The sequence below is a fragment of the Caloenas nicobarica genome, chromosome 1 (assembly GCF_036013445.1).
Source record: "Caloenas nicobarica isolate bCalNic1 chromosome 1, bCalNic1.hap1, whole genome shotgun sequence".
Lineage (NCBI taxonomy): Eukaryota > Metazoa > Chordata > Aves > Columbiformes > Columbidae > Caloenas > Caloenas nicobarica.
The window spans coordinates 108362596-108388193 of NC_088245.1; the positions used below are offsets into that span (position 1 = coordinate 108362596).

The following is a 25598-nucleotide window of genomic DNA, read 5'->3' on the forward strand; positions in this document are numbered from 1 at the left end:
AGTGCAGCAGATAGGAAGTAAACTATTTCAAAATGAACTGGGATTTTTCAAATCCAGACTACTTTTTTTAAACTTAAAACCTCTATCATGAAACAGATGTTTATACAAATGTGTGCATATATGAACAGGTTATACTTTTCACTGGTGCCGTCGTCTTTGCGGCCTGTCCTGTCAGTGAAAACCACCACTCTACATACTAATCCATTTTTTTTCCCACAAGAGAACAAGTACAGCATTTTTTTTCATAGCACAGTATAGCTATTCTATAAAATTAAAAAACCCCTATATTCAATTAAAACCTTCAGAGAACAGACCCATGGAGCAAATGTCTGTCCTTCTCCTTGCTGACAAAAGGTATACCCTAAATGGCTGACAATCTCTTCAAAACTAGGCCCCATAGTTTTGTAATAGGATCTGTCTTAAAAAGAGACATAACAATTATCACTGCAGCTCAGACAAAAAATCCAACCCAATTGCTCCTTGATTTATTATTGGCTTTTAATAAAGGAGTGTTGCTACAGAAATTGCATGGGTTAGGCTGGGAACAGAGTCAAGGTTTGCAGCACGAGGAGCCTAAAGACATCTTTCCCACACCTAAAAAATGTCAAACACATGAAAGCACACAGCAGCTACTGCAGACCCACATATTTCCCTCTACTGCAGGCTTGCCGGGCAGGCCCAGGTGAACCACGGAAGGAAACGGAGATCCACTGGGCCACCCTTCAAGTAGATGCAAAGTGACTGAATCCAGTAAAACTGTGTGGCAAAGAGGCCCCTTTCAGGCAGGTCTGTAAGGAGGAAAATGACAAGTTGGAGGATCCTATCTTCTGTTTCAGATTTCCCTGCACATTGGCATCATCTGCCCATCACCCGCAGTTGCACTTTCCATCCTTCCAGCTTTCAAAGCTGTATCTGTAGCCAGGGGTAACTGGCTCAGTGCACAGTGTCTCCTGGTTAGACAAGCTGGGCTGTGATATGACTCAGCTAGAAACCAGTTCTAAATTAAATGTGCAAAAAGACAAAAGGGAACTATTGTACAAGTAAGAGATGACATATATGCTTTTAGGTTGTATGTTACTGATTTTACTGGTACTGATGGAGCTCTGGTACAGCTATTTTGGACTGCCAGTCTAGATGGTTGCTGTATCACTTTTGGTTATAAATCATTGAATTGTGTATATTAAAATGCAAATATTAAGAAAAAGGTTGAGCTACAAGCTTACTTCTGAAAAAAATTCTACTTAAAAACACTACCCTCAGCAGATGCTTTTGAGAAACAGAAGTTACCTAATTAAGAGCAAACAGCATTAAAATGTTAACTTTTTAGATTGCTTTTTCAAAGTATATTGAAGATAGTGTTAAGAGACTTCAGATAAAGTCTTGGTCACACTAGTTTTAATGTGGATTCTGTCACTATCTTCTACAACACAAGGACGCCACCACCTTAAACCCACCCACTAGTACAAATGCAATTCCGATTTTAAAATGCACAGGAACTGTCAAGTTGCAATTTCCTTCTTATCCTAGAGGATTCTGGCAGGTTTTTTCTGACCTGGGATGTGACATGTCAATTCCAACTCTCTCATCACTCACATGCTGTTTAGAAGGGTAAATGCTTTTGGAGAGATGACCAAAAAAACCCAAAACGAACACCCTACTGAGGTCTGTCTGTTCTCTGTCTAGCACAAAACAGAAGTAAGCTGGGTGTTAGTATTTCAGGGGGGCTGGGGAAGGGAGTGTTGGTGGGGGTTTTTGTTTGGTTTGCCTTTTTTCTTTTCATTTGTGACATTAGTATACCAGAGAAGAGAAAGATCAAACTGCAAGGAGGGGTGAGGGGAGACAGAATATCTGAGGTGCTTCCAGTACTCTACCAAACTGCTTGTGTAAAGCTGCTGTGTTTTTCTACAAGCAGATGAACTGGGAAATGCCCTGTTTTGACGTGTGCAGCTGAATCCTGGAGATTGCAGGACTCCATTAAGCACAATTAAGCCACAATGCAATATGCCATCGCTGCTAGTAATATATTACTCTGAGTATGTTAATGTTCTACTGTTACTGAGGAGTAGGTTTTCTCTTTCTTGCTAGACGCCACAGCAACATTTCCAGGTTTCTGCCATCTGGCTGCTGCTCTGAATTTTATGACCAAGATTTGTCTGTGAGGAACCTATGAGCCTGGAAAACATATTTTTTTTACACCATCACATTTTAACACATATGCACCATCAGAATAATGGCAATTTGAATATAATTATCCTCGCATTGTTCAATGAATTCATTCTTTTGTTAAAAACATGCAGAGATATTCAGGCCTTTTATCATGTATAAGCCTTTTGTATAACAGCAGTAATTACTGGAAGCAACTTAGAGCAACAATGTAGTACTAGTGGTCATATGCTTTTGGGAGAAAACCATTAATTAACTAAGAAGTGGAGCATTTCCATATGCCACAGGAGGAGCCAGGCTTGTGCATTTGACAATTAGAACTGAAATACTAGTGAAGCTGAGATCATTATTCAAGCCTAAGCCAAAGCAGAAGGAATTGCCAGAAAAGCAACTGTAAACAAACTCAAAAGACACTTGCATAGGTTAACCATAGACCACCAAAATGTTTTTCTTTCTGGGACTGGAAGTGTTAAAATGCATATAAAAGGAGTAGAAACTTCTGCAAGTGCAACATCAAGAATGCAGTCAAATCATCACCAGTGAATTAGACAAGGAAGTCTAAACTCCAACAGGAAAGTCTTGACCTTCCCATACAGGCTGAATATTTTATATTCCATCATTTAAGGGGAAAGTGTAAAACACAGTATTAAACTACACATTAACTCGACCGCATGGAGAACTGAAAATGTGCAAGTTCATCAAAGCTACTAGTTTTACTACCTGTATCTTTTCAATTTCATAGTGTAGATTATTATTTTGGATTAGCATTACAGGTGAAACACTCCATCACAGGACAAAAACTGGAACTTGGTGACAGGGTTTCAAACAGTTTTTTTTAAACTGTACTTTAAAAGCAGTTGCACAGTCCTGGTAAAGACTGGAAAAGCTCATTCAGCTTCTCATCTGCTTACAGAGATGCAAAAATATTCCTCAGCAGCAAGCGGTGCCTTTACACCACCTTTTGCCGAATGACCCATTCTCTTGCCCATTCTCAACAACAACAATTTGTTGCTCTCATCTAGTGCCATTCACAAGCAGTGCATTTCAAGGTGGAGTAAATATTTCTGTTCTCACTGTAATGCTGAGTAAGCCAGAGCATGTGTCAACAGAAAGGCTTGCCCTGGTCACCTGTAGCTTTGTGACTTCGTTCACTGCAACATGCGCTAGGTCCCGCTGCCTGGCACTGGGCTTCCCCACCATCCCTTGTGTAGTGAGTACCTGTTGACATGAGGGGGGCTATTACCCAACAGAAGATCTTGCACTTCCCTGCGTATTTGGTTTCTTCTCTCACACTCAGAAGAAAACTTTCAAGTATACATTACCAAAAGAGTTTGCTACACCGGCTACTAGCATATAATTAATACAAAATGACTGTATAAGGAGCTTTAAGAAATACTGCAGGCAATAGATTTCTGTAGCAATAAATTAGCTTTTCTAAAGAATGAGGCACACATGCTTGAAGTATTCTTTCTTGGATAGCAGCTGAAGTTTCAAAGTCCAAGAACAGAAATACAAGATTTGCAAATGGCCCATAAAAGGCCTTTTCTCTTTTTATTCTCATTGCACACCTCTCATGTTGTCATGAGATAATCCCAAAATATTATCCCCTCAGCCAGGTTTTGAGATAGTAGTCGACTATTTTGCTCTTTGCTGCTTTTTTGTAGTGATCTCTAGAGAAAGTGTTTGAATAAACCAAAACCAAACATGAATTGCTATTGCATCTTTCCCGTTTCTCTTATGTTCCATCACATAATTCACACTGCTAAAATTGCCTACGCACAGTAGCACTTCACAACATACAGTGAATGAGAGCAAATAACTCTAATTTGTGGAACCACTGTGCACATTGAGCTTACTATGTGCTCTCCTCTCTATAAATAAAGTCACTTATATCAAACCACATGGATTCCTAAACAGTAATCTCCAAAAATATTAACTTTGTACTACCGGCTTGCTGCCTTGAAGCTGACTTCAGTCCAACTTAACAAAAAAAGCAATTCCAGAACAGCTTTAAAAAGTATGCCTTTTTCTTAAAGAATGCGAACAGTGGTGCTACTTCACTTTTAGCTATCAGAGTATCAGCACTTTTTGACAGGTTCAAAATCTCTGTGATGACATTACATTGCAGGTCTTACTCTGACCTCTGCTACATCAGTTTCAAGTAAGTCTCTCTTATCAAGGCAAAACCCCCCAACATTGTCAAGATTTTATTTTCACTCCAACAGGTAACAACATACATTGAACAAATGCCTCAAGAAATGATGGAAAGATACAAAAAATATAGCAACCCATTTTCTGGTTGCTGCACTCATGAGAGCCATTATACAATGAACACATGCAATATATCAACAACATTTAACGAAAAAAACCACTCTCTTTCATACTGGGCACTTGGGACATCAGTCAGATTTTTAACCTAGAATCTTGTTTAACCTAGAATATCTATACAATTTAAATATTCATTTTGAAGCCATTAAAGGAAATCAAGTTAAACAAAAAATATTAACACGTTCACAGACAAAGCAAACACATCACTTTCCTGACCAGCAGTGTTCTGAAATCTAGGAAACTAGATGAAATTTGCCACGAAACACAAGCCCAGACAAATCCTAAATTCTAGGAAGCCCATGTGTGAATCTAGGCGATGTGCTGGTGAACTGGGAAAATGACTGACCCAGTCTGATGTAATGGGTCTGATTCTGCAACACTTACACCAAGACGAGTAGTCACTTGGGCAGAAACACTCGGGCATGTGTCTCCCATGGCAATTAAGCCACGACATTTTCAAAACCTTGTAGAGAACAGAGCTGTGGGAGGACTGCTCTACTGGGCTGCTGACATGTACCAGCTCAGCATGCAAGGTTACCCAACTACCCATCCTTCAGCTCTGCTAAAACGAAAACACAGCAGGAGGAGCCCTCAATTGTACTCCTCGTGTTAAGATTCGTTGTTATTTCTCAGCTTCCATCATGAAACTGCTATAATCCAAAATAACCTGCAGTTTTAAAGGGCATGTTGTGCTGCTGTACTTTGTTATTTGAGGGTTGCACAAATGCCCAGGAATAATGTACAGAAGAGCAATAAATAAATATGATAAATTGAAATAAATCCATTCTTTTTGCTGCTGCTGGCCCTCTGAAGCCCCAGGCACCATTAGCTGTATGACAACTGGTACGTTTCCCAAAAGATCTCTCAGTTCTGAGAATGAAAATTAACATTCACTGTGCCATATCCTCAAAAATGAACAGTGCCACAGTATCCATACACGATAGTTCATTCCACCAGCACAGGACAAGTGTTTCTGTATCAGGCAGACAAGATGTGTACCACTGTCCTCCAAAACTGAGCAACAAATGGGAAAAACAAGAAACAAACCCAAAGGCTATCTGTTTTGGCAAGTTACCAGCCTGCATATAGAGTGCAGAGGCAGAACATGTCGCCCCAGGCAATGTTGAAGGGGAGGCAAGAGTTCTGCAATAGCTGCATCTAGTCAGCTCTGCAGCATCTTGAGCTTTTGGTGGTGAGAAACTCTTGAATGCCACAGAAATCTTCCCATATTTTCTTGGTTGTTCTCATCATTCAAACAAGCCTCTGTGGTATTTATAAGCATTCATTTGTACTAAATTAAACTGACAAATGCACTATTAAGAGCAATGGCTCGTGGTAAGAAGGCTGCCAGCAATTTAGTTCTTTAGTGTCATTTTCAGAAGATGCAACACACAGATAAATGTTCTTTCAGTCTTCTTCCTTCTTTTTACTTTTTTCACAAGATTCTAACACATTCAAAGAGCTGTGATTTATCAAGGGGGTGTTTAATCAAAAGATCTGAAAGGTATAATGTTTAATTCTCCCATTACTGCCTTGTACCTTTAGTTCTCATGGAAAGCAGGCCTTATACCTTGAAATCCCACACATCCGCAGGTTTATAGCTCTGAGTTTAAGGGATTTGCTTGACTGCAATCACTAATGCTAAACCAACAACACATATCAACGGTGACAAATCAAATTGCTCACGGTGAGCAGTGCATTTTCTCCAGTGCTGGAGAAGGAGGAGCATGGCACTTGGCTTGGCAAACCACAGAACAAGATTCCACTTCCTGAAGTTAGGTTTAAGCATTGAACTTTATATTGTTGATATTATGCTGCATCCCAGTTATTCCATGTCAAACTCCCTTAAGATTTTCTTTCTTGCTTCCAGGCATGCTCGGCTTAATTCCTCCACCCTGACTGTCAGAGATTATCTTTGGTACCTCACCTCTTACAAGACAAAGTTCTTCAGGACAAGTTAGCTCTTTAGTTGCACCTGCACAACTTCACTACCTTTCAGCGACTCTGACAAAGAGTTCCTACACAGGTCTGTAGAGAGATCACAGGCACAACCTAAGAAGCAAATTAGAGAAGTCCTGTCACGTCTCAGCCTTTCAAAGTACCGTCTACTCTAGTGCAAGTCCACCTGTTAACCTCTGGTTTGCCTTGCTTAAGAGCATTTATCCAAACACAAATGCATGCATCAAGGTCTGGAAAACTCTCCAGGTAAGCTGCATTGAACAAAACTAACTATAATTAAATAATTCCTATGCCACCCCCCAATAGTGCATTACTAATAAAAGTGGAAGCAAGTGATGCAGAAACTTAAAAAACTTGCTCATTAGCGTATCTGATTGCACCTTGTACCTCTCAGGAAACCTCAGACATCTACATACTACCATTTCTTACAAAAAGCTTACTAGGCACTACAAGCAGAACTTTTAAACTATACCATGCCTATTGACTTATCTTCCAGATACTGGCATATAGGCAGCATTTTTCTCCCTTATGACTATGTCTTCATTTCATTTGGCTTTTACTTGCATTTGCATGTCATTTCACTGCTGAAGAACACCTAGAATTGGACAGGAATGATGGCAGCATAGTTCAAATGATCAAAAGGCTTGCTGCCAAAAGACAAATGTATTTTTATCCACAGAACACCCAGAGAACTTAAACTATAGTTACAATCTCTTTGAATAGCTTGCTAGTCACTATTTGATCTCCTTTGCTGCATTTATCACAAATGACTAACCTCTGGTTCCAGTCCTGAGTGTTCCATTTGTCTACCCCAGAGGTCTAATTTCATCATAATGACCAACATAATTAAATGGTAGTAACATGGGAAAGATTTGCAAGTCTTAAGATATTTAGGCACCTGAAAGGTTAAGCTCACTCTAAAAGATCCCTCCTTCTGCATCTTTCAAGCGCTTCGTAAAACCTCTTCCACAGTTAGATTTTTAACAGAGCACTGGCTGTTATTGCAAGTAAGTATCCAAGGCAGACAGCAACAAACTACATGATGGAATATGTTATAATCCTGAGCTGCACTAAAAAAAATAAATAAAAAATAAAAGAAGAGGACTTGCTCAACATTAAAGAAGAGACAAAAAGAAAGGGCCTCCAAATACTTGCCTTCTGAAAAGCGAAAAGGGAAACTCACTCAAAGTTAAGGCAAATTCAGTCAGGAGAGCAAGGAACAGGAGCTGTTTCAGCATAAACAGAAAACTAAAAACATGGAACATCTTACAACCTCAAGAAGAGACGCCAGTACAAAATGATACAATAATTTGCCCCTATGTGCTCGACCCAAATCCTGTTGCTTACAACTATCCAATACTCTACTTGTCTGGTGTTTTCTCACTGTTCTCTTATAATACTGTTTCCCTACATGAACAAAAATAAAATCCCTGAAATCCTGCAGTGATGCATTTTTGTCTTTACAGTAATGAAATAAAGCAATTAAAAAACCCAAGGACACTCTATGTTTATGAGAGCAGAAAAATTATGGGACTGAGTCTGTGTGATTAATGTATGAATCACACTGCTCAAAAATGTCAATACAATAAAGCATTCTTCTGTTACTTCTTTCTCATAACCACTTTTAAAGCACGAAAACATAAATACACACAGCTTTTCATAATATACTCTTGGCACTTCATTACCCACAGGATTTACAATTATTAAATGACTTTCCAGTAACATATTCCCTGTTCTGTATTCCTTTATATTATTCAAGATTAAGATGGTAGGATAACATAGTCATAGGTGTAACCTGATATTTGAGCTGTGTATATGGTCACAGGTATGCATGGGTCTACAATTCTATTCCATCACTTTGGAAGAACCTGTATAAAAATGTTTCTTGTTTAAGTACTATGCACATGGAAGCCTCTCAGAACCTTGCTGCCATCATAGCTCACTGATCATTCATGACTTTACCTTTTCTTTCATCTATATTACACAAAATGCAATAGTGAAACGTTTTAATTGCTTTATCAGCAAGCAGGAGCATTGCTATGTCTAAAGATGGCATTCGCATTTGTTTAGAGAGGCCCAAGTACATCCTCCAGTTTCACCACACACCCCTTCAAATGTTGAAGCTACGATTCTGAAAGTTGAGGAGAGCTTCTTGACATAGAGTGGAAAGGGACACAGGAAAGCACGTGACCACAAAAGCAATTGAAACAAGACATGCTTACAGGGAAGACAGCTGTCAATGACCCCCTCTGTACTAGAGCTCGACGTTTTTGAAAGCCCTTGTGTTATATGCTGTACCCGACTACTTCAGGTACAAACATCAACTAAAATCTTGCTTTAAAAGCAGCTTTTTCTTGTTAATTTCTGATGCTGCTTGGAGAAAGGGAACAGGAGGAGTATACGGCTTCCATAGGCAGCCCTTGCTTCACCAAGGCATTTCAAGCCTCTTGCCCTGGCTGCCTCTCGGTCATGTCTCGTGTTGTACACACATCCCCACAGCACAGCTGCAGCCACAGACAACTTCCCCTTCCAGGCTCATGCTCGTATTTGTCCTCAGGGGAAAATGATTTTGTATGTTACGAACAGCAGCAGCATGTTTGCTTACAGAGTACTATGAGCTACACTATATCCTGATACAATCATCTGTAAATATTAAGTCATCTAACTAATATCCATCTGAATATCTTCACAAAAAGCAGAACCTGGGAACTAACATGAACCCTGGCTGTTCTTATAAAGTGTGTGCTGCTTGCATTATTAAAAAACAGAGCATAAGGAAATTCAGTAATATAGAAAGCTTCATTTAAGTATAGAAGAAATGGCCATCAATACCTAAGACGAAAAAATAACAAAAGCAAATCTAGGACTCCGTATCTTAGACAAAATTATAAATCAAGCACCACACAAAAGATACTTGATATCTCTGTGCTGCAAGGGAAGATTAATATAAATATATGTAAAGCTTTGTGTAATTCACAGTGTTTTGCCTTTGAAGACAGATGCTGAAGCATGGAAAACATCTGATAACGTATTTGCCTCTGAGGTAATTAATACTTTTTTAGTTACAGAAATACCCTTGTAAATAACTTATTACTTAAGTTTTGGTGGGATTTTTTTGAGTATATTACATTTATTTGTCTGCTCTTAGATGGCTTGTTTTATTATTTTGCAGTGTTCATAGATGTTCAATATCTTAAAACCCACTCAGAGAGAAGAAGCCTGCACCGAAACTCCAATTTAAACAGTCTTTTGTAAAGACAAAGAGAGTACTTAGAAAAGAGTGTGGTAAAGTGGGATGATGACTCAGTAGCAAGAGGCAAAAGCAAACCCAGCACTGTTTCATCTCCTTTTTCAACAGATCAAGTTTAACCTGAAGCTGGGGTGACAACAAATCTGATGACCATTTGGCCTTCACTGCGAGACCAAACATGCTCTTGCAAATCAATTTGCAATGGCTATGTATGCACATAAAAGACCTCTGAACTCCAAATAGCTGAGTGAACAAAGCCAAATTTGTATGTGGAAACAGAGGAATACAGAGTCACAGAGTCTATCCAAAGGAAGACCACCCCTCTGATACAGAATATAGCACTTCATGGCCACATGTTTGCTTGCAGACAAACCCAGAGTGACTATGCAAACATGGCCCCTTCTTTTACAATACATAGTATTGGCTGCTACTGCAGAACTGTCAGTCCTTCAGTTTTCACTTCAGTTTCACTTCAGTTTCACACAGATCCACGAGTGATAAAATATTCACCCATGTATCCAGCCTTTTTCTAAAAGTGGGAGTTTATAAATACACTCTGAGTCAGAATAATTACTTCACATCTTATTTTGTTTCCAATATTTTAAATGCAGTGTGTTCTCAATGTAGAATACCAAAAAGAATACACCATCATGTTTGTTTCAGGTTGCAAAAGTTTTATTGTAACTAGTCTCTGGTTATTCTTTGGCATCTTCAAAGGAGACCTGGGTGGTGGGAGTTTGTCATGCCTAAGAGATTAGCATATTAATGCAAGAACCTCACCTAATGAATAGTTACTGCAGAGAAATGCCGCCCTGGTGAAGCTGAAAACACAGGCTGTTCTGAATTAACTTTGAAAAATTTCATACAGTTAAAGAAATGAAGTGTCCTTTGAAATGTGTTCTCACCAATGATCAAAGTTCTGCATGAAGTGCCATATTTGATGTATAGCACAACAGACGATCAGTCTTCACGTTTGCCCCATGCCCAGCTGACTTGCCTGTAGCCAAAAGCTGACTCACAATGAACAAAACAGATGATAGTCCAAATACAGAAGAACAGCTTCTCCTCATTGAAAGCCTCGTTGAACCAAAATGTTTGTGAGCAAAGTCATTCATTGATCTAAGAGCTTTTCGAGAGTTTGAGATCCAAAAGGCAATAAAATAGAAGAAAAAAATATATTTAGACTATACGAATACTGTCTTGGCTGCCCACTGTCTTGAGTTATTTTCCTGTGAATTCATAATCTTTAAGACATCTGTTATCTCAAGCTGGCAAAGAAAAGAATCTCAAGGAGGAGGCAAGCAAATGAATCATTTATCATCTGCCCTCTCTCCTCCTGACTGCTTCTCTGCTGATTTCAAATAATACAGGAACAGTTTATTTATAAAAAGCACCATTGATATCTTCTAATTTCAAACACACATTAACTGATTTTTTTTTCTTCTACTCATGCCACCTGCCCCAATTTCCAAAGTTGTATTTACTTACCTTGTATATATTCAGGGTTCTCATTGTTTTAATCTTTGTTCTACATGCATATATTCTTTGTTTTAAATGACTATTGTGAGATGAAAGTGAGAAATAAACGACTGATAGCATGATCATCCAAATACATTTTTCAAGAGAGGCAACTGAAAATTAATTGCTCCAGTGCTCTCCAGCATGGGAGCTATGTGGTGTTAAAAGAAATACACCTAAGTCTCTAAAAGCTTCTCTGTTCAAAGCTGCAAGTTAAAAGATTCAATGCACTACTGGGACCAGCTGACCACACGACAGTTACCAGAGCCATCTACGCTGGAGTTGCTGCTCTAATAGGAGAACACTGGCAAGAGAGGCAGACACACTTGAGCAGTGCTTGGCATGGATTTTTAAAAATACCTCTTTGACCTTCAACTCTTTCCACATTGGCTAATGAACACTATGGCCATTATTCACTCATGTTTGCTTTTTCAGCTGAGTTCTCCCCTATCGACAACACGCTTCCCTCAGCCTTCCTGACATCCTTTTATCCTTGCCACATTTATCTTTTTTTTCCATGTAAAATGACACTTTCTAGAACATTCCCTTCCAGAAAGTCTTTGTAAATATAGAGTAGTAAGTTTGTATTTTAAAAAACTAGCCTAAGACATGGTGTGTCTTCATTTTGCAGTAACATACAACTTGTGCCTTAAGCATTCAAGACTACAAGCTCCTGACTGTACAGCATCCGGCTATTTGGCCAGCAACCAGAAAAGAAGGAAAGCAGGGTTTTCATTGGACTGGGATGTCTAGTTGGTAATGGCATATAGCTAACATTTTTCTTCCCTCTTTTTTTTTCTTTTTAACTGGGAGGGTGGTCAAACACTGGAGCAGGTTGCTCAGAGAGTCTGTGCAATCTTCATCCTTGGAGATCTTAAACAAACCAACTTGACATGGTCCTGGACAACTGGCTCTAGGTTGTCCTGCTTGAGCAGAGGGTTTTCAGAGGTGCCTTCCAACCTCAGCTATGCTGCCAGTCTATTTTAAGGGTACCCCTTTAAACCCCCTATGCCCCATGATTCTATAGTATTTCTGTTATTAATCTTCCTTGCCTACAGCTCGATTGCTAAAATCCAGCCGAGCTGCTCTGATGCACTCTCCTTCCTGTAAGTCAGTCTCTGACAGGCAAAGATGCTAAGAGCAAAGCATGTTATTGCAACTAGGTGTGAGCTGTCAGCAAACTCACAGAAACTTGATTTCATATATTTGATGCCTTTCCTTGTTTACAAACCTCATGTTAGTACAACCCATCCCGCAGCTCACCAGGCCGAACTGAACTCCCTTAGGATCTTATTTGCAGTAAATGGCACTTGGGATCAGAGGCAAATATTAGAACTGCAGACTGTGAGGACTGGCATTTCACTAGGGAGCTGCAGACAGCATCTCTTTAGCGCTTTTAATTCCTCTCTTGCTTGTTAACCAGTAAGACTTCCATTTAGGTAACTGAAAGACGAGGGGGAATGAAGCCTTCATCATTATACCAAAAATCCTCCAGAGCTACTGTTTATTTTTATTCTTAACCTCAATATGAAATCAGGTAGATAAACTGGTCACTTCATACTTGTATTCCCAGTTTTATGGCACAGAACTGCCTACAACCTGACTGCAGAATAGATACTTGTTAGGTTTTGCATCTTTATATTAAAAGCTTGTCTGCCTTTTAATTCCATAGTTCTATTTTCTACATGTCATGACAACTTCCCCTATAAAATTGAGAATAGTAAGTGATTAACAAATTAAACATTCTGTCCCCTAGTCAAGGGAACTATTGCCAACCATCTTTCTAATTATTTTAACATACCTTGCTTTTTCAGCTTTTTACAAGTTTGCAGTGGATTTTAAATTACACAGTGAAAGATTTCTATACAGAAATAACACAGTCCTACTACACTGTACCAAATTCCAACTTCTAAGCTGTACATAGTTCCCCATCAAAAACTTCAGTTGCTTTACTTGCTGCAAATCTCCCTCATCTAGTATTTAACCCAGACTTCTGCTCTCCATGACCCATCTGAGCTTTTTTTCATTTAAATCATTTCCTGGACACTTCCTGACCTCTTATGAATTCCCAGAATTAACCATGACCCGTGTAATTTAGGATAACGTTATGCTGAGTCAGTAGTCTAGCAGAGAATTCTGAGACCTTAAAACATAAGAAGTCTTACGACTGTAGTTGCAAAATGAGGCAATAACGGCTGATGTTGCATCTTGCAACTTCTGCAGAACTAGATACCAGACTATACAGATCAAGGACATCTGGAATCTGTCAGGAGTCTAACATAAGTCTACACAAGGTACACATGGTACTAAATGAACTAAGGAAATGCAAATATACAGCATTTAAAGTTATTTAAAATGAATGGAATATCTGGTGAATGACTGAAGCTTGTGTGAGGGTACTTCAATTGGTTATTTTACCACTGAAATATCCCCAATGAATGCATGACAGAGGATGATAGTCAACAGGAAAATACATGACCTAGTGTAAAAAAGAGCTGCTTAAATGTATACAATGGTTTAAATTCAAGCTACTGGAAGGCTGGGATGCTACTGTACCCTGTCTGATCATTAAACACAGTGTTATCCCTGTCATCTACTACTGCACGTGACTCAAGAGATCGGAGCAATGAATACAGTGCCAGGCTGAGCACTGTACAGGTAACAAAGCTGATAAAATCTAGTCCCTGGAGAAAACAGTATCAGAAACAGATTGAGGAGCAGCCAAGTGTTTCTGGGGGGAAGCAGATGTATGCTGGGCTGCCATGAGTGGCCTGGGTTCTTGCATTGCCAGTGCTCTCTGGAATATTTAATGGAGTAGAGTGGCAGATTTATGAAGATGCAGCCACAGCAGATGCTATACTAACAGCTAAATCCACGAGGGGCTTCACTGGGGCGATGCAGCCAAGGCAGAGGACCATGCTAGTGGCACTATGCCCTCTCTGACTTCACAACTCATTCCCAGCTAATTTGGGCATCTGCAGGGAGCTACTTCTCACCATGAGGACCTCTGCCCAGCCTCCGCTTCAGTTGCTAAATAAAGTCAGTGCTGAAGTTAGGAAATAATGGCTCTTGCTGTGTGACAGATAATAATAATCTTTCATATTGCAATCTTGTGCTTGGGGCCAAGAATTCGCAATCAACCACTTGTCAGCACTTCCACATTTCACTCTCTTGTCAAGCACAACCACCTTACCATCATCAGCAACATGCTTTGAATTTTTAAAGAGAATGATATTACAAATTAACACCAAGCAAAAAAGAGGCACAAATGTGTTTATAATTGAAAAGCAAATGCAGAAAGATATAGAAGAAGAACTACTGCAAACTACTGGTGCATCTTAACTGTGAAATAACATTAGAAAGCAGCGAGATAACCATAAAAAACCAAAGATAAACAGTACAATACATCACAACACACCACTAACAACAGCACAACTTTCCATGCTGTGAGCACTTTGATAATGGTGGAGTAGACTGTAAGGGAGGAAATTCTAAAATAAGATAAGACATGCATGAAGTATTCAGTGAATAAAACCTAGGAAATGTCATGCCAGTGGAAACAAGAAATACACTTTTGCAGGCATAGTATCTTGTCAGTCAAGTCACTGCACCTTCGTAATATAGGCATCTGAAAACTGAAAGCCAACATAGCTAATAATGCCATTCTACTCAGAATAATCCAAGCCATGCATTATCAGCACTGCCTTATACCTCTAAGTGTTTTTCAGATCTAGTTACAGCAAAGTAAACTTAACTTTAGGGGCTTTTAACCAGATGAATTGAAGTATTTCACACTGCATGTGAAAAATCATTCTAATGAATGCAATATCGAGTTCATTCCAGGCATGTCACTCTATCAGAAGGAAGTTTTTAAAGCCTGTATCAGTTCTTGGAAGTAAAATGTATAATAGAATCTATCACAGGTAAGGCACAAACAACGTGCCTTACGGGCAATACTTTCATATCGTTTCTTGTCACTTGCAGCCAACAGCAAAGCTTTGCTTAAAGCACTCTAGATGTTGCATATTAGCACATAGGAAAGGGAGCAGGGCAAGAGAACAGGTGAAAAAATCCTGTGCAAAGTGCATTCAGAGTTATATCCCACCCCCACCCCCTGCCCCCAGACACACTCCTAACCAAACCCCAGACTGGCAGCTGTTTCACAGAGGTCCTTCCCACTGCATACTTGTACAGAACTCTCTGCTCAGCTCTCCTAAACCACCAATACAGTGATGACCCTTTCTACCAGCAGCAACGGTTCATTTTTGCTGTGTATATTCTTGCCACTGCATGCAGAAGTTTACCCCAACTTGGGTTTATAAATATCATTCCATCAGAAGAGGAAGCTCTTGAGTAATGATTGTAGTTTCCTTCTGGTCCAAGTAGACTGACGTAAAAAAGTTTCCTCCACTGAAGGGATTCAAAAGCAGCAAAACAAGTTGTTCTGTCCCAATGCAGAGAGCACAAGCATGGAGCTGTTTTTAAAAAATACAATCACCCAAAAAAGTACAAATGCATATGCTTACATTAAACTTTCACATATAGGCGAAAATCTTTACAGAGGAATGCTTGCTTGGTTAAGAACAAATTCTCAGACCAATCATTTATACAAATTATTTGGGTCTTCATGTCACATGACACAGCAATTTGGAGGAGACCCTAGCGAGCTGTTGACAGGCACCGCTGGTCACCTACAACCCCAGAAATAATTCAAAGATTTTTCTGCTTGTCACAGGAGCCGGAACCTCCAACTGCCTCAGTACGCTGATGGCTGCCGTAGCTTACCATAGCATGGCTGGCTCTTATCACTGCCTATAGGCCATGGGGGAAAAGACGTCAATAGCTGCACAGCCCTGATTGCAGCCCCACAGGGAAGGCTCATGCCAGTTCCCTATCCCCATAAAAGCAGCATAGCACCATCCCAGCAAGCAACGGTAAAGCAGCACTGAACTAAGAATGTACTTGTCAGCATGAGAGCATACTTAGATGGGCACATTTAACTTAGCGGTTACAAATTCATCAAGATTAACTCCAGGAACTAAGGGACAAGCATTCTTGACCCAGATAAAAGTACACTGGCAAAGTTTCAGAGCTCATGCGAAAGGTATTACTTTGCACAGTGAAAGTATACTGTCTTGACCCCAAATTTTCATTCCAGTTTTATATTCCACAACAGTATCCTTGCATTCCTCCTTTGCTTTCATGCTTCTGCTATCACAGAAGAGGAAGTCTGACTTTCTCCTGTCACAGCTGCCAGATACGAGATGGAGATACCCCAAGCTAGCAACTGGGAAATGTACAGTGACCCCAGTGATTTGCTTCAAGGCTTGGTTTCAGATGAGCCACTCTGCTCATCTTCTGCCATTCCTTAATCACAGAAAGCTGTGAGAGGGGAAAGAGGAGAAAGGTTGGTCTGCTAACTGTTAGCTGTGCTGTTCTTGAAAATCCCACACCACCACAATGAAAGGCTAAAGGAGACAGACACAGCTACAGTCAGGAGGCAGAAGGTCAGGGACAGACCTCAAAGGTAGCTGGGCCTCACTAGGTGACAAGTGACATAACCTACAGCAATGAGAAGGGGGGAACTCCTGGCAGCATGGAGACACTTCTCTGCAAAACCTTGTGGAAAAAGAAAGCATCTCTTTTATGATGGAGAAACTTGGTTTTAAGAAAAGAGAAAGTTTCAAAGTCATTGCTGTTGTTACTTTAACAAGAATAGACCTGGCATTTAGTATTATTTTATTGGTTTGGGCTTTTGTTAAAGGAGATTTGAATATAACCACTAATAGAGAAATATCTTGCACCTGAGTTTAACAACGCATTTGCTCTTGACTAGTACCTTTTGGACAATTATCATACACTGTCAAAAAAGTGAACCAGCAAATTCTCGTACAAGTGTTAGAAGATACATCTGACTTCATTTCATACTTTAGACTTGTAAAACATATTGCAAAGCTTTTAGAAAGGAAAAACTCCTTTAACTGATTAAACAAAAATTTGTAAATGTTCACGAAAGAGAAGATGCAGTTCCATTGACTATTCTAGTGCAGCATTTTTTACATATTTCCATCAGTTACTTGTGAAAAGACGTGCTTTTCCTTATTGTTTCAATTGTCCCTGTAGCCTTATTCCTCGACTTGACCTGTTCCCTTTCACTCTCTTCCTTAAAAATTCACTTATCTCTGCTTTCCCATTGATACAAATATACTTCTGGATCTACTTTTAAAAAGACCAAGCAACAAAACTAACTCACGTCCTCATTTGCCTTCATAACTACCTCCCTCTGTTTCATCTGCAAGCTGCACAGAATGCCCATCACTGACCGCTCTCCCACATCTCTTCAGACTCTATATGAAACGGTCAACTTCTGCCTCTTCTCTGTCCTGGGTATCAGCATCCAACAGCCTGTTAAATTTTAAACCAAATGTTGTCACAATTATCTCCATACTGCCCTCCCAATTTCCAAATGCGGATCCAGATTTAAATCTTTCTTTAAAACAAGTGTTCTCTGTCTGCAAGAAACCTGAAAAGAGACTGCTAGCAATCATCCCAATAATGTATCTTCCCTTTTATTATTCTTTTTTTTTTTAGTTATCTGTTACCTTTTTTCATGCATATATATATACACACACACACACACACAGGTGTGTATATATAGTTAGCTCCTTGATGCAGTGGCTGTATTTTTGTTCAGTGTTTTTACAGCATGGTCCATAAATGGGATTCCTAGAGCTAAACATGTAACACAACACATATAACACAAACAGAAGATGCCCAGAGGACAGAATTAACTTAGAATTTCAATTCAAACCATGAGGGATTTTTACAACCGACTTCTACAGGCTGCTCCTGCACAGAGCCTCATGATACTCACTAGGATCCCACAATGGAGATGGATAACTATGCAAAATTGCAGAAGCTACATCAGGGCTCAGCATTCGTGCATTTTGCAGAGTACCAGGAAGGCACATAGGATAAAAAGAAGATGGGGGGTACTGCACAGTAAATGACAGGAAAATAAATGAACTCACTGGGATAAGCTCTTAGAACCTGGATAATAAAACCTTAACTGAAAACCTGGGCAGCAAATTACTATAACACAGAAAAAAAGTTTAGATTTTAAATTTATTAAGTCATTATTGTAATAGGACTTATAAACAAGATCTGCTTGAAAAGAACGAGTAAGCACCCACTCCACTGTTACCAAGACAGCACTGAGATTTTTTTCATGTCAATGGTCAACAGATTAATCTCAAATTAAGAACAATGGTAACACCTATCTCTGTATTCTTGTTCAACATAATAAGCCCATTTTAGGCAGATTTCACAGTGTAGTTACAATTACAAGAGAAACCCCAGAAGAACTAAACTAATTTTATGTCATGAGACAGATAATGCAATAATTTTAAATTGCACTGGTTTATGATTTCCCTTACTACATAAATGCATTTCTACCAAAACGATATTGCATCCAGAAGCATGGCCCCATGATGCAAAGAAAGATGTCCACACATTAGACAACTACCCCTCATCTGAGAGCATCTTATTCGTCAGCTCCGAGATTAGCTTTATTCCATGCACATTAAGTTTCCCCTTACTTTCACTATTGAGAATTATTTTTTCATCAGAAGAAAAGAATCATGAAACTGAAACACTAGAGAGAATAATGTTTTTTCCATGTATCCTCTACAGGTTGCATGTATAAAATAATATACTGTTTGGAATAACCAAATGGGAACTTCGACAAGTAGAGATCTTTCCTCTAGCATGGGACAGAGTCCTCTCACCTGCCTCCACAAAAAACTTGTTAAACTACTACAGATCCCACGCACCATACACACATCCCAAGTCTCTTTCTGGCTGCCACCCATACGCCCAGCACAGACCGGTGGCTTTTCCTGCCTCTGAACTGAAAGCAGCGCCTTTCAGTGCAGTGTAGCTTACCTGAGGGTAAAAATTATCCGAGTATTTCTTTTCAAGAAACAGTACTTTTAAAGGAAATGTGTATTATCTGAGGCATTACTTCAGTATATGTATGCAGACATGGTATTCAAACTCAAAGAATAAATATTTTGCTGAATTCGAGTTTCCCGTGCCATTAATTTTTTATGTGTCATTTTGGGTTTGTGTCATATGTTGTATGCATATTTTAACCTTAATAGCCTGAGAAGTATGTTCTTGTGCATATTTATGTAAACTGTATACTGATTATACACCAATTAGCTGATCTTAAAAATGAAAAGGATTTTTTTTATGCTAGCTATAATTTCTCTGAAGTTGGCAGTACTTGCAAGGGAACACCAAAGACTGTCTGTGGAGACGGCCTGAAAATATAAACAGCAGAAAGATAATCCAACCAAAAAACAGTGTTTGAGAGGAAAACCAAAGCTGAGTGTACTGAGGGTCAGACGCCTCATCAAACACGACTGGCACACGACAGAGGCAGTTGCTTGCACTAGAGTTTAGTAATAAAAGATTTTATTAAGGAAATGTTGAAGTTTGCCTTTCTGTTGAAAAATATGACCAGAATAATAGTTTTCATACATTACTTAATATAAAACTCAGTTGACACACTCATATGCTGAGTCACCATGAGCTTGTCTTTTTAATAGATGGGGTGTCTTTTTGGATGCAAGTAATCATAAAACTATTGAACCAAATGATCAAGCATTTTTTCTAGTAAAATACTTTTACCATTTCTCTGTTTACAAAAATAGATCTAGATCTCAGTTTTGTACACAACGGACTTGGTTTTTATTAATAAAATAAACCTATTATATTATCAAACCTACTTTCACAAAACTCTCCCTTTTAGGATATGATGCAAATTCTCTTTATCCTTTAAGTGTAGGGTATAAGGTAAAATAGTAAAATAAATAATTCTCAGGAGAGCTAGAAAAAAAAACATTTCCTTGCTTTCAGTGTTTGGCTCTGATTAAGAACATGAGCTGTACCAGATTTGCTGGCTTGAATAACCTCAATGCAGACTGCATTTACAATTTATATAAAACAAATACATCTGGCAAGGCAATATATATTTTCCTTAAATATGTTTACTTGTATAACAACTGTTAGTTTACTTAGAAAATACAGACTATCAACTCCAGTTTTGCGATTTGGCCTAAGCAAGTGGGCTCCTATTCCCAGATACATGAAATAGTGCCATCAATAGGATACTCAAAAATAGGATACTCAAAAATCAGAACAAAACTATCCTAAAATAAGCCATTTAACAGTTAAACTAAGTTTTCATTATGCCCCTTTATACCTGGATGAAGATCATACCGAATTTATGACAGATCTGAAACAGTTGCACAACTTTGGCTCTGTTTTTAGATTTGAAAGGTAACTTAGAAAAGACGGAATATCACCATGTTGTAAAAGCATTCAATAAAGAAAAGACATCTTTCGATGTTTTCCTGTTTCAAGACCTGACTGTAATTTTCTTACATTATTAAATAATAGTAACAATAGCCATAATTTTGCTTTTTTCAAACAATCTGAAAATGTTCTCAGGGAAGAAAGGGCTTTCACAGCCTGTTGTTAGTAGGGTGCAAAAATGCCAGTACTAAATAGAACAAAGGTTTGTTTTTAAGTCAGCTTTACAGAAGTTTTAGAACAATAGTTCTATATACCAATCGAGAATTCTGTAGAAGTGAAAAGATATACTAGAAGACCCACACCTGGTGAGGAAAGGATTTTCTTGGCATATAAACTGTACAAAGAAGCAAAAGAATAATCAGAAAAGGTTCTGACAAAGGACATGCAAGCCAACCACATGAAGCATGAACTCACTGGAATGCTATTATATATTAAAATGCTCTGTTTCCTAGATGTTAATTGCCATCACTACCATGCATGGTTATAACAGGTCTCAACGTCTTTATGTGGCAGGTATAACCCAGGTTTTGCCAATAGGCAGCCTGAGGCAGAGACACCTGAAATACCGTGGAGTTGTAAATGATTTTGGATATGCCACTGCAATAAATCAGAAAAAGGCTCTGCCTATCTGAAAAATGAATACACATTAAGATACCTGACCTTGGAAATTAAAGTGTGGTAATTTGGCCAACAGATTTTAAGGAATTTAACAAAAGTTGTACAGCAACTCCATGGGAGACCTAGAAAATAAACCCATTATTTCTTTAGGTGTAGCCCTAACTTCTACATCAAACTTACAACCCTGTAAAGAGAGGAAGTACCTACAAATATTAACTCTCACAAATACATCAAGGCCAAGCACAGAGTTTCCTGAATTAAATATACCACAAGTCATTTCTAGTGTATGTTTCCATTGGGTCCCTAGTATTTGTGGTCAGTAAGGAACATTAAAGGATGAGAAATGTTCTGGTTTTACTGCCTCAAATGAAAAGCAGATAAAATCAAATCCTTCCATCTTCTCCTGGTCTTTCTAACAAAAACCTGAATGATTCACGGATGGTGAACTACAACTAATAATACCACAATCAATTACCACCTTCAGTATGTAATGGAAGTACTAACACAGGTAGGCTACTACCAGTGGTGTTACACCAGCTTTAAATTGTTCCTAGATTACATCTGTAATCCAAAGAAATAATGTCCATTACTTATTTGATGAAATAAACCCTTAGAAGAGGCATTTCAATTTTACACTGATTGTATTATAAGAAACTTAATTTCAACACAGTGCTTAGAAATAATTAGCATGTACAAAGAAGATCTGAAGTTGGATCTGAAATACCTTTTTTATTCAGAAATCTATTCTTTTCCTCTTAACTACTTAGATGTTTCTTACAAATAATTTAGCTATTTTCCTTTAATAGCACTGTTGGACACTTGTCAATATTCCTCAAGGAAAAACTCTCTACAAGCCAAAAACCCAAGAGGCCAAGATTCTTCTGCTCAAAATGTAAGTGCCTGCTAAAGTGCTGCCACTTAAATTAGGCCAACCAAGTTAAGTAGTAAAACTACGCAACATAACACCACAGAAGTAGGAAAACACTTACCATCATCTTGGTAACAGAAACAATACACCAGCACAGAATGCTTCACTCCCACGTCACTGGATCTGCTCTGAAGTTCCAAGCAGCAAGATTACATTGCCCAAGCAAATAAATAATACTGCCTACTATTTTCACGGCTGAAGAGTGGCTAAAGACCTTTAGCTGTATCCCACCTCATTTCTGAACAGCAAGGAGAAAAAAAAAAACCACCTTCTTTCAGGTCAGGTCACATTCTGTGATCAGTAAACAGATGGAGGTAGGGCTTAATAACCACAGCACAAGAACACTTGAAGAAAATAATCCCTGTAGTATTATAGGGGTCCCTCTTCAGTAAAATATTGCAAGACTTTCCACAAGGAGATACACTACATAGATCTTAGAAGACTCTATTACTGAACACAACAGTAACTACTTGCTTAGCTGTCCTAACTTAAACAAGGCCACTTTGGCACCATGCTCAAACTGACCCCAGAAAAATAAGAGAGGGAAGGTGCTCTTGGCCTTGCTCTGCTCTATGCATCGTTAGCTGTACTGCTGAAGTACAGCAAGCTGCAACTGCTTGCTCTGCAGCAATGGCAACAGCCACAGAGAAGCAGCCAAAATGACAAGTTTACTAACCCTGACACTATGTAGGGGTAGCCATGAGACGTGCCATCCCCACCAATGAAATCCAATGCAATAACATCCTAATATGAAATCTACTATTTCCGAACCTAACCTCTTCCTCAAGCTACAGATCTTTGTGACAGTCTTTGCTTCGTTCATTTCAATAAATATGAAGTTTTGTGTTCTCTAGCTACAGCCAGAAAAAGAGAACTTCCTTTATCTTCTGAATGCTTTAAAGCTTCTGAGCCAGAGTGAAGAAAGAGGAGGAGAAAGCCTGTGCTCTAAGGATCATATTTGGACTGTTATCCCCTTGTGACTGAACCGAATCTCTGCATCTGCCCCAGCCTTTCAAATAGCCTCTGAAGCAATATGGAACAGGCTCGGTCCCTAGATAATTTCCCAACTAGTCATATGGTTCTGTATAGCAGCCATGAAAACGAATAATTCTTGGTAATTTAATCCTGCTGTTGCTTGAAAAACCTATGACCCAAAGCAGAAATGTTGGATGTGTCTCCAGATTCAAGATGACATTGCCAACTCAAAAGACAAAGCTTTCTGAGATTTATTTCCAATTTTTTTCTTTCAGAAGACACCATTCCTTGCAAAAGAGGTGGATGCTACTCCCCCTCACACTTCAAAGGAAGTCATATGTTTTGCAAACCTTAGGTTTAAGACCTCTAGTCAAACTGCCAGCTCAAATACAATATTTGCTGATAATACAGAAGAGGAAATTTCCATATGCATAGTCTAAACAGTATAGAAGACGTGCCAAAATGGAAATTACATTACAGCAATGATTAACGACAGCAGATAATTCTGTATAAGACAGTAAGCAAGAAATTGGTCAGTGAATTCTCCAGGAAAAAATACAGCCCATCTATTGCATATAGCCAGCTGCCCTCCCATAAAACAAACATGGGGCACAAACATAACCTAAAGAAAAATCCAGCTTTTTTATTGCCAGTTTTTTGTTTTGTTCTGATATTTCTGAGAGCAGGACTGGGAGCTAGGGAAAGAGACAGAATATCTGGAGGCTTTCATTTTTAGCAACTCAAAACCATACACAGGAATCTGCATTGGGAGTCAAGCCAGACATGAAGAGTACACATTCCAGTCTGAAACAGAAGACAGTGATAGACACTTCCCAGGAAATTAATGTGTTAAGCTTTATGTTTTCCACTTTTTTTTTTCCTTTTTTTTCAAAGTTCTCTGTCAGTAACCAGCTCTGTCCCAGATAGAACACAAATACGAGAATGTGGACTGACATCATTGTGCAAAAACCTCCATATATGCAAGCTGTCAGTTCCCTACTTTAATAAGAATTAGTAATCTCTTCATACGGCTTCCCTTAATTAAATGTATCTAGGAAGGATTTCTTTAAGAAGAAAGGGATGTCTGTGCAAATCAATGTGGAAATATTAGACATAATACATGCATCCATATGCCAGTCTAAGAGGACAATAAGATTATTTTTTTTAATTCCTGCTATGCCTTTACAGTTAAATAGACTCTAGCTTTATTTCTAGAAGCAAGGAAGGTTTACCTTTGTTTCCTTTAAAGATCTGAATTTAATCTGCATTTAAGCTTCCATATACTATACCTTTTTTGTTGGTTCTAATAATTGTCTCAGACAACAGTAAAGGGCTTCCATTGGAAACTTCATTTATAGGCTTCTCTGGTGGTTTGTTGGCAGTATTTTCTTTCTTCATGTCCTTCTTTATTTCCTGTAGAAGAAAAGGCAGGGGGGGAAGGAGAAGAAAAAGAAGAAACAGTTAAAAAAGGTGTTGCAGAATATTCTAAATCTGAAGCTCCCAAGATTTCTTAAAACTTCTATGCATACACCCCTGCCTATTCTAATGCTATCTCAAAGACTATTAAGTTAAAATGCCACAAAATTAAAGTAATTTTCAGTAACTCTTCCAACAGATTTTTTTTTCTTTTTAAAATAGGACAATTCCTTATTTATGTGAGAAAATTATACAACAGCTTTACAAATCTCTCACTAAAGATCACGAAAGCTGAAAGTTGGAGGGGGGAAGACTTCTCAGTTTATCCGTCAATTAGCTGTACATTTGATGCACAGGGTAGGTCCAGGTTCAGTGCTCCTGATGTGAAGGCAGCTAAGTCTGCTTCCCCTCTGTTGAGAAGCCCACAGGAAAAAACACCATAGCAGGAAGAAATATATTAACTAGGAAAATATGACAAATGTTACCATAATTGGCAGAAGCCTATAGAGAGCCTGCTGTCAGAGCCGTTGCTAACACTAACACATTTTGCAGCTGACTACCTTTTAAGGTGATCAACTTCCTTGGCAGCACACAGAGAAAATATATATGGTGGCGTTTCATGAAAGTGAAAACAACAGCAAAGCATTTGACACCGTCTCCCACAGCATCCTCACAGCAAAACTGAGGAAGTGTGGACTGGATGATCGGGTAGTGAGGTGGACTGCAAACTGGCTGAAGGAGAGAAGCCAGAGAGTTGTGATCAATGGGGCGGAGTCTGGTTGGAGGCCTGTATCTAGTGGAGTGCCTCAAGGGTCAGTTCTGGGACCAATACTGTTCAATATATTCATCAATGACTTGGATGAGGGAATTGAGTGTACTATCAGCAAGTTTGCTGATGACACCAAGCTGGGAGGAGTGGCTGACACGCCAGAAGGCTGTGCTGCCATCCAGCGAGATCTGGACAGGCTAGAGAGTTGGGCGGGGAAAAATTTAATGAAATATAACAAGGGGAAATGTAGAGTCTTGCATCTGGGCAGGAACAACCCCAGGTTCCAGTACAGG

The 25598-nt window shown here is 38.9% G+C and overlaps 1 protein-coding gene across 3 annotated transcripts in view; it reads right to left on the reverse strand.

The window, feature by feature from the left end:
• The window catches only part of SH3KBP1 (SH3 domain containing kinase binding protein 1), a 236335-nt gene that overhangs the window by 124560 nt on the left and 86177 nt on the right, over window positions 1-25598 (reverse strand). For all 3 annotated transcript variants that reach the window (XM_065646473.1, XM_065646464.1, XM_065646482.1), the window contains one exon: window positions 24410-24533. In XM_065646473.1, coding sequence (XP_065502545.1) covers window positions 24410-24533 — 124 coding nt within the window. The remainder of the gene's footprint in view (window positions 1-24409; window positions 24534-25598) is intronic.